The 17114-nt window shown below is 53.3% G+C and overlaps 1 protein-coding gene across 3 annotated transcripts; it reads right to left on the minus strand.

The window, feature by feature from the left end:
* Positions 1 to 383: 383 nt before the first annotated feature.
* On the minus strand, positions 384 to 15136 carry APOL5 (apolipoprotein L5). 3 transcript variants are annotated; one of them, XM_045826608.1, is made up of 6 exons: positions 14921 to 15136; positions 14047 to 14273; positions 13556 to 13725; positions 11158 to 11265; positions 7393 to 7510; positions 384 to 3842 (listed from the first exon to the last, which is right to left on the minus strand). In XM_045826608.1, the coding sequence occupies exons 4-6, from the start codon at positions 11186 to 11188 to the stop codon at positions 2786 to 2788; spliced, it is 1206 nt and encodes a 401-aa protein (XP_045682564.1). In that variant the 5' UTR covers positions 11189 to 11265; positions 13556 to 13725; positions 14047 to 14273; positions 14921 to 15136; the 3' UTR covers positions 384 to 2785. The 3 variants fall into 3 exon arrangements, with proteins under 3 accessions (XP_045682564.1, XP_045682566.1, XP_045682565.1); XM_045826610.1 differs by lacking the exon at positions 14047 to 14273; XM_045826609.1 differs by lacking the exons at positions 14047 to 14273; positions 14921 to 15136 and adding an exon at positions 13881 to 14021.
* Positions 15137 to 17114: the final 1978 nt, after the last annotated feature.

The raw sequence follows: 17114 nt of genomic DNA on the forward strand, positions 1-17114 counted from the left end.
GACATTTTTTCATTGCTTTTAGAGGCAGGAGAAAGGACAGAGGAAGGCAGAGAGAGAAGCATTGATTGGCTGCCTTCTGTATGCACCTGACCTGGGATCCAACCTGCAGCCTTTCAGTTACAGGACAACACTCAAGCCACACCAGCAAGGGCAAGTTGGTCCTCTTTAGAATGAAAAACATTCTTTTGTTTTTTAAAGACTTAAAATTTCTTTTAGAAAGAGAGAAAAAGAGGGAGAGAAACATCGATGTGTGGTTGCCTCTTGAGAGCCTCCTGCTGGGGACCTGCCCCACCACCCAGGCATGTGCCCTAACCAGGAATCGAACTGGCAACCTTTTGGTTCGCAGGTTGACACTTAATCCACTGAGCCACACCAGCCAGGGTAAAAATTCTTTAATTTTGATGTAAACATTTATTATGTATTCTTTCCATTTTATAAAACAGTAATTCACATACTAGAAAACTTGAAAAGTACAGAAAGGCAGAAAGAAGGAAGTAACCAAAATTCCCTCTAAGTAAAGCCGGCCACTGGGCGGCCCTGCTGCTGTTTCCTAGCGGGGGGTGGGGTGTGTGTGTGTGTGTGTCTACCACACACAGGTTCGCTTCCCCTTGTCAGGTAAAAGGTGAGAAAGTGTATATACAAGTTTCATTCTGCTCTTCTCGTTTAACAGGACAGAACAGCATTTTGCATGTTAATCCAACTATTCACTCTGAAAGCATCATTTGATAGCTACCTAACAGTCTCTTAAGCGGGCGAACAGTGTGTTTAACCAGTCTCCTGGTGCTGCGGCGTTTTCCCGGTGTCCCATTCTTCAGGTCCACGTTCTGCTGCTATAAAGGGGACCACTTTCTCTCAGGGACACGTTTTCTCAAATCGCTGCCGTTTCCCGGCACTGCGCACTGGGGACATAGACCGGGTCCAGGCTCGGGCGGCAGACTCCATGACAACGACCCCGTGCACGGTGGGACTGCCATGACGGATGGGGTGGGGGCCGGGTGAGAAGGGGAGGGGGGGTGTAGAGCATCGTGTGTCATGAAATAAAGGGGGTTTTCCCACTTACTTATCGTTGTACTGTGTAATTACATACACTTTGGAAAATACACACATTCTCCATGTCTCTCAGCCCCAGTTGAAATTTACACGAATATTTAGGTCTTGGAATCTAACCCTATGTGTCCACACAGAGAACCTGATCTCTTGTACATCCGGCCGGGTCCCCGGCACCTCTGGAGTCCCCGGGGGTGGTGGCAAACGGCGGCAGGTCTCCTGGCCCCCTGGCTCGGTGCCTCGTGACAAGCAGAAGTGATCCCACCTGGGGTTTTCGTAGCTGAAGGTGTCAGTTTGCCTCTGCTGAACCAGGGTCCGTGGAGACAGCCCCACCAACAGGGGTGAGAAGGACAAGGAGGCAGTCACTTCCGCAGCGGAGCTGGGGGCCCGTGGCAGGTTCCCAGCTCCCGTGGGGCAGGGCAGGGCGGAGCAAGGTGGCCCTCCACCTGCCGGGCTGGCCCACAGCGAGGCCTGGCAGGCTGCCCGGCGCTACTGTGCTCGGTGACGCTTGTGCTCTGAAGAGCTGAATGGATGGCCCCTCCAGCTGGAAGGGCACACGGTCAGCGTGCAGAAGGACCGGTGAGGTGACTGGCGAGGACACCAGCCCAGAATGAATGTCCACAGAGCAGAGATGGAAGACACCAGCTTCCCTCACCACGTGGGGGGCCCCCCTCCCCACACAGCCCCCCACCTCGGGTGTAAGGGCACCTGTTAGAGGCTCCCCCAGCGCCCTGTCTCCCTCACACCACCTACCCCTCCTCCTCATTAATGGTGTCTCTGGAGTCTGTCCCAAGTACCATTTGGGCAGAGACTGTTTCCTCAGGAGGCCTTAGGGGCCCCGCCTGCACCCGGTCTAAGCTTCTGCTCCAAGACAGGCAAGGAAGAGGCAGGCCAGACCCCTCAGCATAGCAGCCCGAGTGTCTCACACTTCACCCCCAAACCTGCCCCTGCGTACTCTGAAGTCAGAAAGGGAACCCTCGGGGTGAACATATATCGATGAGAAAGGGAAGAAAGCACTCACACCCTGAAGCGGGGGCTCCCAGACTCTGCCCCACAGCAGACTTACTGGGAGATGCTTTAGAACTCCCAGAGCCCGGGCCCTACCGCAGACCAGTTGCCTGCTCCTGGCGTACAGCCCGCCCGCTCGCCAGTGTGCTCTGAAGTTTCCCAGGCGATTGCAACATGCAGACCAGGTTGGGTCCACTTCCTTAATCCTCGGCCCCGCCACCGGCCTCGCTAATTAAAACCTGTCTGATGAGTAGACGGGTGACTGGATCCGTGAGTCTTCTGTGCCCCTTTCCGGCGTCACAGGCAGTGGCCTTGCTACCCAGTCCCATGCCACCCTCTCTGTGGACTTACAGTGGGATTTTGACATTCTGCTTCATTTTCCTGGTGGGAGTTTTCATTTCCTTTTTTTTTTTTTTACAAATAGATGTAGTTAATGTCTCTGAGTAAGAGAGCCTAGAAATACAAACTCATTTTCAAATAAAAGCCCTTTCCTAACTCATTTGAAATGATCGCCTCGATCGGGAAGTTTGGCACCCATCTGGGCACACCCGCGATGCGCGTGGCACTGCCAGATGCCGGGGGCAGGCCCACCCGCCCGCCCGCCTGCCTGGAGGGTGAGCTCTCTGTATGAGGACAGACAGCGAGCACCCAGCGGACACCCCCTGATTTCAGAAATGTCTGCTTGGTGCTTTGGGAGGGTGGCACAGGGTGCCAGAAAGAACACCGGGACCTAACTGAAGTGAGGGGTATGGGAGGGCCCTCCCTGAGAAAGGGCAGATGTGATTACATATCTGTGCGCCTGCCTGTTTAGCAAACCGCCCCCCGCCGCCCCGTCCCCACAACCCCAGCAGCCTTGCTCTCCTTCCCACCTCCCAGCTCTGTTCCTACCTCCTGCCTCCAGGCTCCTGTTCTGCCTCAGAATGATCTGCTGGTAGCGCCTGGACAGGTGGCTCAGCTCCTGCTCCAGCTCCTCGGCCTGTGTCCTCAGGTCCATGGCCACCTCTGTCCTCGCCCCCTCCCTCAGGTGCTGCCAGTCCCGCAGGACGCTCTTCACATCCTGCACGAGTGAGATGCCGGCCCCAGCTACGCCAGCTGCCCTCAGCACCCGTGCACCGCGGGTCATGGCTAGCGCGGAGCCCCCGCCCACAGCTCTCTGCACCCCTGTTGCCCTCCAGAAGGGCACACGGCGTGTGGTCACAAAATTCCTGACCCTCGCCATGAAGCCAGGGTTGGCCCGGGCCTCCCAGTAGGCGCGAAGTTTCCTGACGCTCCCGAGGATTTCACAACACCTCTGAGCAGCCTCCCATGTAGTCTCGACCGGAGAAAGACTCACTCCTCCGCCAGCCTCGGGCTCTGGTGGCTGTGGAAAAGCCACCAGTCTGCTGGCTTGGGCTCTTGCTGACGACTTGCTCCTGTCTTCTAAGACATTTGTCACAACGTTGGTGACAAAAGCTGCTGCCCCCAGGCCCTGCCCAGCCACTGAGAGTAACAGACTGCCCCCTGCTGTCACGGGCGACAGGGCCACACCCAGGATGGTCATGGCCGCGGACACGGCACCTGCAGAGCTGGCTACCAGGTTGGTCTGGGTGAGCGTCTTATGGGCCGAGTCAGCTTCGTCTGCGATGGCTCTCAGTTCCCTGATGGTCTTTTCCAGCCTGTGCTTCCGCCAGGGGAAAGCCCAGAGGAACATTCTTTCCTCCCGCGGCAGACATCCCCATGGCGGGTCCCCTTCCTCGCGGCGCATCAGCTCCTGTCCCAGGATGTAGTGCAGCATGCCGGCTTCGTCGCTGCAGAGAGGCCACATCGCACGGTTACTTTCCCAGCCCTGGGACGGGCTCCCCAGGGGGTGCTAAAGACCCCTGGCCACCTGCGCCCTCGAACACGTTCAGGGAGCAGGGCCTGGGAATGCGGGGACAGCACTCTCCCGGCCAGGCCCCCCGGGGGCCGAGTTTTCTCGGAAGAGCATCGTCCGTGCCATCCCCACTGCGCGTCGAGACTGACTCGCCAGGTGGTCACTGGTGTGATGAGTGAAACATGACAGAAAAGCATTGCTGACTTTTGTCAGCAAACCTTTGTCTCTCATTTATTTTTTACTGTGTTTTTCTCCATTACTGTCTATCCCCCTTCTACCCTCTTCCACCCCCACACGCACCCCCACCCTGGCCCAAGTACCCACACCGCTCTCTGTGCCCGTGAGTCCTTTTTCTTTCTTGTTTGACACCCAGCCTTTTCTTAATAAATACACCTGTGTGCACACATACACAATGTATACGTCTGTAACAGCGTGAGCACTTCCGTCCTGGGAAGTAGAGTGCTAAGAGCCTATAGAGTCTCAGTTTTTAAAAAATGTTTAAAGGCGATCTACCTGGATATGGTGGTTGCTTCCAGGGAGGGGAGCCAGGGAGCTGGGGACAAAGCCTTGAGGGACTTTACTCTTTACCATTCCTCCTTTTGTTCCTTTTAAGTGTTGTGTCTTGTGCATATAGTAGACTTGCTCCAAACAAGTTAGTACAACAACCAACACTTCTAAAGGAAAAGGCGGGGGGACCTCGAGGAGACACCCAACTATTACCTCTCCCACCCGGAGAGCTCCTGGTTTGCTATGCACCTGCCACCGCTGTGCACTTTGGGGACCCAAAGTGGACCTCACAGAGGGGTGGCTGTGCCCAGACACCACAGGTTCCGCTCTGTTCACGCGTTACCGGGCCAGTAGGAGAAGCGCCTTGTCTTTTAAGAAAAAGTGACGACGAAGAAGAAATGCACAGCTGATAAAACCCTCTCCATTTAACTGACATTTCCCCTGTCTTTCTGGAGAGAAGGCCACCATTGTTTAATCTTCCTGTGGGACTAGTTTGGTCCAGCTCCTGGAACAGCAGTTCCGCAGGGTCTTTGAGGATCACCGTTCTAAGTAAATCTGTCTGGGAGGGTCTGGGGCTCCCCGAGTGGACACCACTGGACTGTGCAGGATGCTGCCGTCCACTTCCTGTGACCCTCGAGAGTCTGACTGGAGTGACGGGTCCCTTGGGTCCATTCCTGTCTCCCTTCCAACAGAGCGTCTGCGATGGGCGGGGCCTGGGTTTAAGGCTACGGGAGGGCGTGTCTGCGGGAAAGAAGGCGGGCTCATGGGGCCACCCAACCGAGACCAAGCGACCCCAAGGTGCCGAAGGAACTGTGGACAATGGCTTTAGAGCCCTCTGCACCCTGGGCAAGGCCATCGGCAGCCTCAGGTAGAACAGCCAACTGACATTCGTCCCCATCGAGTCACTTATAAAAAGAAAAGCTTAGCTGCTTAGCCCGAGTTGTCTTTGGGGGTCTTTGTACACGCAGGAGTGCAGCCCCCCGCCAATCCAAACCTTAGACGGAGCTGTGGGACGTTAGACCCAGAGGCTCACCACGACCATCTGCTACACAGATGGGAAGAGGTGCAAACCCCCCTGCCATGTTGGTAGAAAGGGGTCGAGACCACTGAGCTGAGAGGATTGTGAGGCTGCGTCCAGGCTCTTGGGGAAAGAATACTAGGTTCGGGCTGTGCTGCTTCCCGGCACCACGGAGAACGGCCATCTGCCACGTTTCCACCACGAGTGAGGCCCAGCCCCCTTTTCACAGAGGAGAAAGCTGGCCCCAAGAACAGAGTGATTCACATACAGTCCAGTTAGTGGTGGAATTACAGAGAGGATGCGGATTCTAAGGAAGAAGGTACTTAAGAAGGTGAGTGGGTTCCTGGTGGCTAACTGGACCTCAAATTAAACAAATAAAAAACACAACCTAGCAGCCATTTCTACATGCCCCGCGGCCCCCCCCACCGCCCACGCAAACTGCGCTGCAGAGAGAGCCCTGCACTGTGTTTCTGCCCTCTGAGCCAGCCCTTATAAAGGAGGTCCTGGGATCCTGTTTCAGCCAATAGCACTGAGGCTCTCCCCACCCAATTGGATCTGCACAGCTCTGACCAGTCGGAGCAGATCTGACCAATCAGGATAGTGTGTTTTGGACCAATCAAACTACACAGATGTGGAGTTCTCATTTGCATGAGAACATACCAATCAGGGATCAGGGGTGGGGACTTCTGTTCACATGGGTCAGCAGTCCTCTGGCTCTGAGTGTGCACTTTTCCCTTTGCACCACTTTCGTAGCTGAGCTGAAACACTGATCTTGCCACAGAACAGGGCAGACCTGCGCAGAGCAGAGCAGTCTAGCCAGAGAGGGGCCTGCCCCGGGTCCGCCTCCCAGGCGCAGGTACCACAGTTGAGCTTTTCAAAGGCAATGAAGTTCCCTTTTTCACTGCACCCCAAATCGGGGATTCCTGTTGGTGCTGCATTGGCGCCCACAGCCATTGGTTGACAGAACCTAGGACTCCACCTTTCCAGAACCCTCTAGTCTGCCCCACCACTGCTGAAAAAGGAAACACCACCTCTCGACCTTCACCGGAAGAAGGAAGAGAGACGTGTGCACAGGCTCGCTGGAAGCCTCCTGACTTGGTCCAAGTCGGTTGGTCAGCCAGCGGCGGAAGGGATGCATGTTGCTCTGAGTTGGCTCGGGGGTTAACGGGAGCTAGGCGGAGGGATCTGAAGGGTGGAAGAGGGCCCGGTAATAGTGGGAGGCTGGGCTAAGGACATGGCTCCGTAGAAAGGCCTGTTTCCAGTCCCAAAAGGGCAGGGAACTCTGGTTTGCGTCACTAAAGCAGGTTTTATAATTTAAGAGCTTGGGCTAGCACTGCACCTCATTTTACAAAACTCCTAGATACTTAAGCAAGAGTAAGTATGACCTGTGTCAGGCAGCGGAATCTGTTCTGGGAAGAACGCTCTAGCTGAGCTCTGCCGAAGAGCCGGGGTGGCCAGGGGCAAGCTGCGGGAAGGCAAGGCCCAGGCATTTGGGTCTCAAGGGCGCGGGCAGAGAAAGGCCGGGGAAGCAGTGCTCCCGGACTGGGCAAAAGGGAGCAAGTTGTGCTGCTAAGAATCCATCACCTAGCAGGCCGGGTGTCTGAGCACCTCTGAAAGTGCTTACTGGAGGTTTTTAATTTCCTTTGCTAAGATACATCCTCTTATTTTCTCCTGCACATCTCCAGTTGCCAGTGCAGGTACCCGAGACAGCACGGCCGACTCCCGCCACCTCCGTGGGAACACACAGGTTTCCTACTGTGCAGATAGTGCCGGCCCAGAACCCAGTCTGAACATCAACAGTCAGGTCTCCTTCCTCCTTCATTCCAACATGGAGCGCCAGGTCTGTGCCAGGCGCCGGCTCTGGACAACGAGCGCACATCAGCCCAAATCCCTGGCTCCCAGAGCTCTCATCCTGCTGACTCCCCCCCCCCAACCCCCGAACCTCCCTTCTCAGGATTACCTTTCCAGCCCGAGTCTCTCCACCACCGTGTCCAAAGTCCACGGGTTACAGAGGAGCCAGCGTATGTCCTCTGTGGTCAGTTCGGCCAGACGTTGGATGATGCTCTGGTGCAGGTCATCTAATCGTGATATTGGGGAATAACACAGACTAGGTTAGGGTACGTGAAAAATCATAACGTTTCAAAAATGGCACATTTCTGCCTCATGGTTGTAATCAAACTGTGATCGATCACCAGTACCCAGTGCTAACGGCTGCTGTAGCCAAACTGGTCATCTCTTCGGTTTCTGATAGCAAAGCAGGCTGGTGAAGGGCTTCGGAAATTTTGATGTTACAGTTGCAAGAATCTTCTGGCAATCGTCCCATAGCCCAACGACAGACACAGAGACGATCAGGGCCCCTTCACTGAGAATACTGCAAGCTTGAAAGCAGGTGAGCGCTCATGCTGTCCAGCCTGCTACAACCTGTAATCCCGACAGGGTTGTCCGTCTCTGCGCAAGCCTTCCTGGAGACGAGGAGTCCGTGGGCCGGTCAGGTGTTTGTTCAGCCAGGTAGGAGACAGGCAGTGGGCTCTGCCGCCACAAAGATGTCACTTTGGTATGTGGATCCCTTGGGGCTGTGGGCCCTTGAAAAACAGCAACGCACGGAGGCCGGCCCTCTTTGAACGGCCCTCCTCCGCCTGCGGACACCCGAGCCCCCGAAAGGAACTCAGTGGCCACACGCCCGCCCCCCCCCCCCCGGGTCTCGTCAACAGGGGAGACTGGCTCTCGGCCCAGGAGAGGAGACTAGAAGTGGACATCACACCCAGGCAGACTCTGTCACACGTTATCATACCTCCCCTCTATTCTTCCAAGGGCCCACTCTTATCTCCTAAAAAAATAAAAATATCTACTCCCCCTTCAGAGGCCTACTACATCCCCTCCCCTTCCTCTATGAAATGGTGTTGAAGGCAGATTCTAAGCCACCTCGGGCAGTTCCGCGTTCTTCCCTGGATCTCTCCCAGTTGTACGTTGAGACACATGGGTGCACAAACCTTTCTTTTTCTCCGGTTCATCTGTCTTCTGTCGCAGGGGTCTCAGATAAGAACTCAGAAGGCTAGAGGGAAAATTGTTTTTTCTCCCCTACACAGATAATACTGTGCAGCTACCCACGCTTAGAGACTCTCTTGTTGCTCAAAAATCACTTTAAACGTATTTTCAGTACAATTTGACAGAATTGCCCCCAGCACTGTTGATTTTATTCCTTTACTTCAATTTACTCGTCAATGCATCTTCTCTTCCCCATGGCTTCTATCACGTACTCTCCCCGTGTCTGCTGGTTTTAAAATGTGATATTATGGGGCAAGTCTTTTCCTTGTTGCTACGCAGTCGTCATAGGATCCTTTCCGACGACTGCTGTCCCGGCAGAGAGGACCTGCCTTCACATTTGCAGAAACACTCCCTTCCTGTGACACACTGGGGTCCTCACGTCTGCGCCCCCCACATGAGTCCTTCCTGGAACAGACTGGCCCTGCCCTGGTTGCTGTCTCCGCCGTGGCCAGCGACTGGCTGCTCGCGGCTCTGCAGGCAAGACCTGGGGAGCTGCGTAGGTGCCTCGTCGCGCCGGAAGGAGGACCTTCTTCGCCGTTGCAGTGTGGACAAGTGCGGGCCTCAGGACACAGCCTGGCTGAGTGCCAGGTCTGCGGTATTCCCGCCGGGCCGCGCAGCAGGGTGTCTCAGGGACTCTGTATGTCCTTTTCCTTTTAAGTAAGATTTGTTGCTTCTCCAGAGTTCACGCTAACATTGTTTCCTGCTTTTAATATTGTGTTCTCCGGTTTGTTGTTTAGTCTACAGAAATAGTGTTCATTTTTAATACTCCTCTGTGCTTCACTGAATTTTTACTAATCGCAATAGTGATTGAATGAATAACTCATAAATACATAATGCTTGTTTCCCTCCCTGGTCTTTCAATGCTTATTTCTCTCTTTGGGGCTCCGTGCCCTACTAGGTTCGCCTGAATGCTTAAATGACTTAATTTTATGAAACTGACTCCAGTATTTCACCGTTGGCATTTGGTCTACACAAACCACTCTTTCTCATAAGGCAGTGTGCTCTGCTCCTATAGTGACATGTCTTCATTGGGGTCAGAGACTGAATTTTCAGACTCTAACGAAATTATCGTAGTTTTCCTTTTTTTTAAATTTATCCCACGGGTATAGAGTATTATGTTCATAAATTTCCATATATTGAATTATCCTTATATTCTGTGAAAGCCACACTTGACCATTACAGCTTTTTGTATCAGTATGTTACAGATTTATATGCTCTAGTGTTATACTTAGTATGTTCATCTTAGAGTCATAAAGGATATTGGGCTATAGTTTTATTTCCTTATAATCAAGATTTATTAGTAGTATTCTATTTGCTTCACTGAGTATAGGTAATAACCCATTTCTGTTTCTGGAACAACTTCTATGACAAAAAAATGCTGATTTTCCGAACGTTTAAAAGGACTTGCAGGCTTCTCTATGTTTGCTGCATCTCCTTGGGACGCTTTCTTGTCTGCACGGAGCCTGGTGACACGTTAGAACAAAGGCCCCGAGTGCATGACACTGAGGTTCTTACGTCTCACACTGTAGCTGACTGCCCTCCCTGTCCTGGCCCGGGGTCACTCTCTGCCCTGGGGAGGCGGGGAGGGAGAGTGGGCGCGGTCAAAGCTCTGGGAAGCAGAGTGAAATCGCAGCGGGCGTGGGCGGCCCATCCCACGCGTGCTGGGGCTGGGTCTCCCGGGCAGGAAGTCACGGTTTCCTTCCAGGTTTAGTAAAGGCTCTCTGAGCCTTTGTGATATTTATACCTAGGATCACGGGGAAAACAGAACCCTGGCTTGTGTTTCATGGCTTTCTGGCTGGTTTCACAAATTGTCATGTTTCATATCTCACCACATTTCCATAGTTAAAAGTGTGTCTTCTGCTGGGAAAGCGCAGAATACCCCACTATCTGGAAGAAGGCTTCCTTCTGGCCTCTTCTTGCCTGGCTCCTCCCACAGACAGCATCATCCTTCTCTGATTGGTCAAGATTCCCTGCTACTGAGGGGTGCATCTGGTACAGGCTGGTCCTCCTCTGTCCGGGACTGCAGAGGGATGCTCACAGCCCTCTCCCCTCTGTCTGCTCTGCTCCCAGGAGGATGGATGAGCGGGCCCCATCTTGTTCACCATGCCACTGTCCCCCCACACCCACACCCACCTCTCACTTGGGCCCTCTCAGAACTGAAAGGCTAGTCTCCCGAGCTGTGGGTTTGGGTGTAGAGGGAGGAAGAGGCTCTCTGGATTGAACCACATAAGCTGTCCTATCTTCCCACTGCCACGGTCTCTGTCAAGGACACTGAGTGAGGGGGTCTGGCTGGACCAAAACCAAGTTCCGGGAGTTCTGGGGGCCCTGACTGCACAAACAGATGCTGACCTCCAAACTGACCACAAAAGCCTGCCACTTGAGAGTCACGGGGGCCAGGAGGGTAAGGCAGATGCTGTACGTGATATGAAGAGATACTGATTTGGGGCTCCTAAAATACGGTCTCTGTTACTAAGGGAGCCCCAGCTTCTGCCTCTAATTGTAGGGGCAGTGTGAGAGGGTCTTATGGGAAATAGGGACCTAGACCCCACCTTCACTGCAGGAATGGGGGTCACCCACATACAGGGTCTCGAATCACCTCCCAATCTCCAGTGTCATCCGTTATATGCCAAGGCAGTGAACTGGGGATCAAAAGACTTTGCCGAGGAAAGGGGAGGGTCACCTGAGTAGTGTCCAGCTGCTGCCGCGGCCATGGTGCCTCCCGGGCTCCTTGGTGCTTCTCTCTGTACCGGTGACAGTGGGTTCTGGGCCCGAAGGGGTGGAGCTTCGCCTGCTCAAGAAGAGAAGACCCCACAGTCATCCAGAGAGCAGTGGCTTCCTAGAGAGCTGAGACCTGGGGACTCAGACCTGGGAATTCATCAAGAGGTCAAGTCCACGGAAGGTGGCCAGCGCAGGGGGACAGGGAGCTGAAAAGGGAACCCTGGGAAATGCCAGATTTTGGTATCAGTGAATAGGGAACGAGGGACAAGGAATAAAAGGCTGCGGGGGGAGCTTTCCGAGAGGCAGGGGAGATAGAGGGAGGAAACCAAAGTCCATTTCTTCTCATGTCACGTCTCACTCCTGTCCGTCCGCGTGAGAATGTAGCGACGCCCAGATCGTGTTGTATGAACCCTTTGGGGGACGGTGAGTGCTACAAATTATCCATTTCTCTTCTTTGGGCAATTACCCAAAAGTAACACAAAATGATACAAGCACCTGCTACTAGAAGCTAAAAAGAAATAAAAGTAAAAAAATAAGTAGGACCTAGTTTAACAGAAGGCCAAACTCAACGGGAATGGGCCAGGCTCTGGGAGGAAAGCGGGCAGGAGTGCCCACAACGGCCCTTTTTGGAAAGAGTGGGCCATGACTACCGATTGCAGGGGGGAAAGCCCCTCTTCAAGGGGAGGGACTTTCGCAAAGTGCAAAACTAAAATCCCTTTTTAAACTGGGACAAATAAGCTGTGCGGGTTGGTGCTAAATCTGGCTTGGCTCCAAGACACAGGGATGCAGGACTGAGTGAGGAGCAGCGTGAGAACAGCCGTATCTGTGGGACACAGTCTGTCCTTGAGACCAACGGGAGAAGAGACCCTGCACTGTGACCTGTCTGCATGCTGACCGGTTCCTTGCCTGGGGGGTGATACGGACCGACGGCTCAAGCAGAAGGCCCTGCATCCGGAAGAACGGTGCCGCTAGCCTAGAAGGCAGCAGCCCAGGGTTCCTCCTTATTTCCATCGCCCACAAACAGCTGGCCCAAGCGAAAAGGCGGCCAATGCAAGGCCCACTCAAAAAATGGTAACAACTGCAAAAAAAACAAACAACCCAGCTGAAAAAAAAAATGGGCAAAGGACTGGAGTAGATACTTCTCCAAAGAAAGCGCATGAAAGAGGCTCAGCATCACTCATCATGGAGGGTGATAGGCATCAAAACCACAGCGGGCTACCCCTCACCCCCGTTAGGGGGGCTGTCACCAGAACAGAAAAAACACGGTCAGTACCAAGGGTTGGCCAGGTGGTGGGGAAATGGAAACCCTTGTTCACTGCCTGTGGGACTGCCACATGCTGCGGCCACTGCGGACGGTGGGCGGTTACGAATAAAAATGAAAGGCAGCATCGCCCTACGACCCCGAGGTCTCATTTCTGGCTACACATCCTCAGGGGTCGAAAGCAGGGTCCAGAGCAAATGCGTGTGCGTCCGTGCCGTCGAGCGTCATCCACAACAGCTGAATGTCCGGGAATGGATGAGCGTCTAGGTAAATGGGATCCGTCCGTGCCACCGAGTACTGTTCCTCCTTCGGAAGGAATGGAATCCTGCTAATGCTACAGCGCAGTCTGGGTGAACTTTGCAGACACTATGCAAACTGGTTTTTTTTTGAAAGAGTAAAGAATTTAGGTGATACAAAGGAACTTAATAGGGATAGCACTTCATGAAGCAGGTGCTCCCCATTTGGAGAAACGCCAAATGAGGGGGCAGGCAGGCAGTTTTTACAGAGATGAAAAGAGAGAGAGAGAGAGAGAGAGAAGACCTGGTTGGTGGATCCACAGAGCCGAGGTTGTCCGGCCTGAAAAGGCCCAGGGTCGGCTTTCCCTTGGGGGGGACCAGCTGACGAGATACGCTGCATTCCCGGTCAAGTGCAGCATTTACAAGGGAGACAAACACTATCTGAGTTTTGCTGACACAGCACCCCAGGCAGGAGCAGCTCTGTCTTGGGCCTAGAAAGTTCTTTTAACATAACTAAGTGAGCTAAGCCAGTCACAAAGGACACATAGAGTATGGTTTCATTTCTATGAGGCACCTAGCAAAGTCGAATTCACCGAGACGGGAAGCAGGAGGGTGGTAGGCACCAGCAGCTGACGGGCCCAGGCAGTCAGTGTTGGATGGGCACAGAACCAGTGTGGGAAGATGGAAAGTTCTGGAGAACAGTGGCAGGGATGCTTGCCCAACAATACGAACATGCCCACAGCCACTGCCCTGCACACTCAGAAACAGCTGAAGTGGTCAGTTCTGTTCGTACATTCTACCAGACACAGACAAAGACAGTAACCACGGCAGAATTCGGGAGAGGGCAGCCCGAGAACACTCACCTGAGAGCCACGGCAACGGCCCGCGGGAGATGGGGACACTGATCCCCAAGGTGGTGGCGCCGAGCGTGGGAGCGACGCTCACCTCCTCCTAGGACCAAACTGGAACGACAGCCGAACTACAGAAAACTCATCCTGAGTGACCAACGGGACTTCTTCAGCTGGGGAGAAGCCTGAAAATCAAGGCAGACGGAAGAAAACGCTTCACCACAACGGAAGTGATAGGCAACCCCAGGGAGGCGCCAGGGGGCTGGCGGGGCTCCGAGGGGCAGCCACTGAGGTTCTGGAGGGTTATTTCCGTGGCTGGGGGGGCAGGGCAGGGCAGTACCCCTGAAAGATGTGGGGTCTAAACCCCAAGCTGGACTCCCCAGCTTACAGCACCAGAGCCGATGAGAAGCAGCAAGCAGAGTGCCTGTCTGCCAGGAAGAGAAGGCTCCAGATGCAGAGGGCCCCTTAAAGGGCCCACGCTCAAAATTTCATTTGCAGACACTTACCTGGGCTCCAGCAGAGGGAGGGCAGAGCAGACTAGAGCCACCCAAGGAGTGTCTGAGTTGGTGGCTCTGGGGAGAGCGCTGAACAATCAGTGACCAGGATCCCTGAGCTGAGTCATTGCCCACACAGCTGAAGCCATCTTTCTTGGGCAGGGCCCTCCCCTCCATGGGGCTTCAGGCTGGGAGGAAGCAACAGCCCCACCCACAGGAGTCCCTCCTGTGGAGCAGAGCTGGAAACAATTTCACTGATGAGCACTAACAGGAAGCCTGCAGGCCAAAAGGATAGCTGGGTGCTTGGAGGCTTTAGCTGACCCCCGCCCAGCTGGGTGCTGATAAAGCCGCCCTTGGTGTGCAGCCTTGTCCTCTCTGCACACACGAGGGCCCGTCAGCGGAGCCAAGAGCTGGGGATCCCTGAGAGCTCCAAACTAATTGCCCAGGGCCACTCGCAGGCCAAGTCTGACTTCTGCAGCAGAATCTTTGGGGATGTGTCTAATACAGGGAAACAAACACAAAGAGGCAGTAATGGGGAGACAAGGGAACAGGCCCAAATGAAAACAAGAGACCTCTCCAGAAGAACTAGATGAACTGGAGGCAAGTAATTTATCATGTATAGAGTTTGGAGTTGTGATTAGAAGGACACTCAACAGCATGAAAACAGACACAGAAAGCGTGCAAAGGGCCCAGGCAGAAACAAGGAATGCAATATGTGGAATAAATAATACACTGGAAGGAGTAATAGTAAGTGTGATGAATGAAGCAGAGGGTCAGGTTAGCGACTTGGAAGACAAGGTAGAAAAGACACCCAAGCAGAGCAACAGGAAGAAAAAATATTCTTTTCAAAAATCAAAACGAAAAAAAGAAAATTGCGAGCACTCACTTGGCCATGAATCCTTTTTCGTCTGGGAGGCGGTTTCCTGGACACTGCAGGAAGGCCCAGCAGCTCCGCGGGCGCCAGGAAGATGTGGTCAGACAACTGGGAGAATGGAACAGACACGGGGGAAGCGTAGGAAGGAAGAGGCAGGAAAAATAAAGCCGTCAAAGAACAAACGTTTACTGGAATCCACACAAGGGAAGAGAGACCCTATGAAAAACAAAAACAAAACAAAGCGACGCTGAAGGCAGAGAGGAAGAAAGTGAGCAAAATGAAGTGAAAGCAAAATGCTGAAAAGGTCTGGCAGGCATGCACAGCACCGAGGCTCCAACGCACGCCGGCTGGGTGCCTGCAGAAGGAACCTGAAGGATACGGCGCGGCAGCACAGATACCGGAGCAGCACCGGTGACGGCGGCAGGAGCATTGACCGCAGAGGGTCCGTGAGCGTGAGCGTGCGCATGCGCATACGGCAGTTCTGTCACGTTCACGCCCCAGAACATCTTGGGGCCTGGGATAAAGAGGCGTTTTGATTCATAATAACTTGAGTATACTTTTCAGAATGTATCTAGAAATTGATAACGCTTCTACCTTCTGGCTTTTTATTTACAACTACATAGATTTTACACGTTCATTCTAACGGATGCAGACACTTAGGAAGCAGACACAAGTCCCTTTGACCCCACTACCTGGGATAATCACCGTACAAACTACTATTTTTACGGGGGTATTATTTAATAAAGGACTTCACACCCACATTGGTCCAAACAACCTTGTAAAGTGAGTGCGTATGTGTCTCTTGCGTTGTACAGCCAAGCAAAATACAGTTTGTCCAGGCGAAGTGTGTGCTCAGTTTCTCCCTGTGCTCACGGTACTCGGACACGGGGAACCACTCTTTAGTTGGTCCTCTTTTCGCTTCCACACCGGGTGCCCCCAAATTAAAGGCACGTCTCTCTAAGTTCAGAATTTGAGGCAGATGAGATGAGGCAGCTTTGAGTCAGGCTTCCAGACCACTGTCTTCTGTGCCACCCGGACATAGGACAAAGCGCTTGCTAAGTAAGTAACCACTAATCACTGGGTAGGTGAGGGCACATAAACGTTTTGGCCATCCCATCCCAATTAGGCTCAGAATGTAGAGCATATACCTTTGGGACAGAACCTTGACTGGGGACCTCCCACCCCTTCCTTCCTCCTTTGCAATCATGGTGATATTTATGAAGCACGACCATGACCTTGAGGTTCCTCACGTACCAGCACCTCTCACACTTCCTGGGTCCACAAGTGCCCAGGGATCTTGTCAGATTGCTGATTTGGTTTCATAGGTCTTGGAAAAGGCCTGAAATTCTGCGTTTCTAACTATACTCCTGGGAAGCACTCACGCTGCCTGCCTGTCCCAGACCAAACTTGGAGTAGTTCTTAGGCAAGAAACCCTTCCCCGGCTCCCAAGTTCCAGTCCAGACTTTCACTGTGGCTTTGTGGCCCTCGTGACTTGACCCCAGATCGTGTCCAGCCTTGGCCTCTGTTTGCTTTGCTGGATGACCCCTGACCTGCAACATTACTGCCACCACCACGTGTTTAGTGGGTGCAGTGTCAGTTTTGCAAGACGGGAAGGTGCCGCAATGGACGTAGGGGAGGGCTGCACAAGGACGAATGGACTGTCAACCACTGAGCTGTGATGCTCAGACGTGGTTCAAATGGTAAATTTTATGTTATGTATATTTTACAGCAGTCTTTAAAAAGAGAAGGAGAATTGCATTTACCCAATTTTAAAAACATTGCTTGTGCCACACATGCGTAAGCTGTGGTCATTCAGCTGCCCCAAATTCTGTTCCTCTTTCTTAAAATATTATTTTGGTCTACCTTCTAGACCATGAGAGGGCACAAGTCTGGATCCTCAGGCCTGTCCAGGGGTTCCAAGGCTTGCTTCCCTGAGCTCAGCCCATGAGCTCTCCCGGATTTGAGAATTCAGATACCCACACTGTGGCCTCTTTGCCCAGATGAGGGTGGTAGATGTTATAAATAATACTTTTTTAAAAAATGGAATGGAGTCAGAGTGTTTTTTTGCTGAGCTGCTGCAGACCAACACTGTCGAAGGAACCTGCCCCCTGGGGTGGGGACAGCAAAACTTGCAAAGTGGAGGGAGCTGCTGGTGACTTCCCCGGGGGCCCAGTGGGCAGAAGCCACCTTCAGAGAAAGCCTCATC

Source organism: Phyllostomus hastatus, unplaced genomic scaffold, assembly GCF_019186645.2.
Source record: "Phyllostomus hastatus isolate PE091 unplaced genomic scaffold, TTU_PhHast_1.1 phas_scaffold_755, whole genome shotgun sequence".
NCBI lineage: Eukaryota > Metazoa > Chordata > Mammalia > Chiroptera > Phyllostomidae > Phyllostomus > Phyllostomus hastatus.

What these genes read in the sequence shown, in the direction of transcription:
- APOL5 (XM_045826610.1), bottom strand. Translation starts at nt 11,188, where the DNA reads ATGGCCGCGGCAGCAGCTGGACACTACTCAG. An exon ending in AGCAGCTGGACACTACTCAG is followed by an intron (nt 7,511 to 11,157) that starts GTGACCCTCCCC and finishes TATCACGATTAG; the next exon opens with ATGACCTGCACCAGAGCATC. An exon ending in GAGAGACTCGGGCTGGAAAG is followed by an intron (nt 3,843 to 7,392) that starts GTAATCCTGAGA and finishes GCCTCTCTGCAG; the next exon opens with CGACGAAGCCGGCATGCTGC.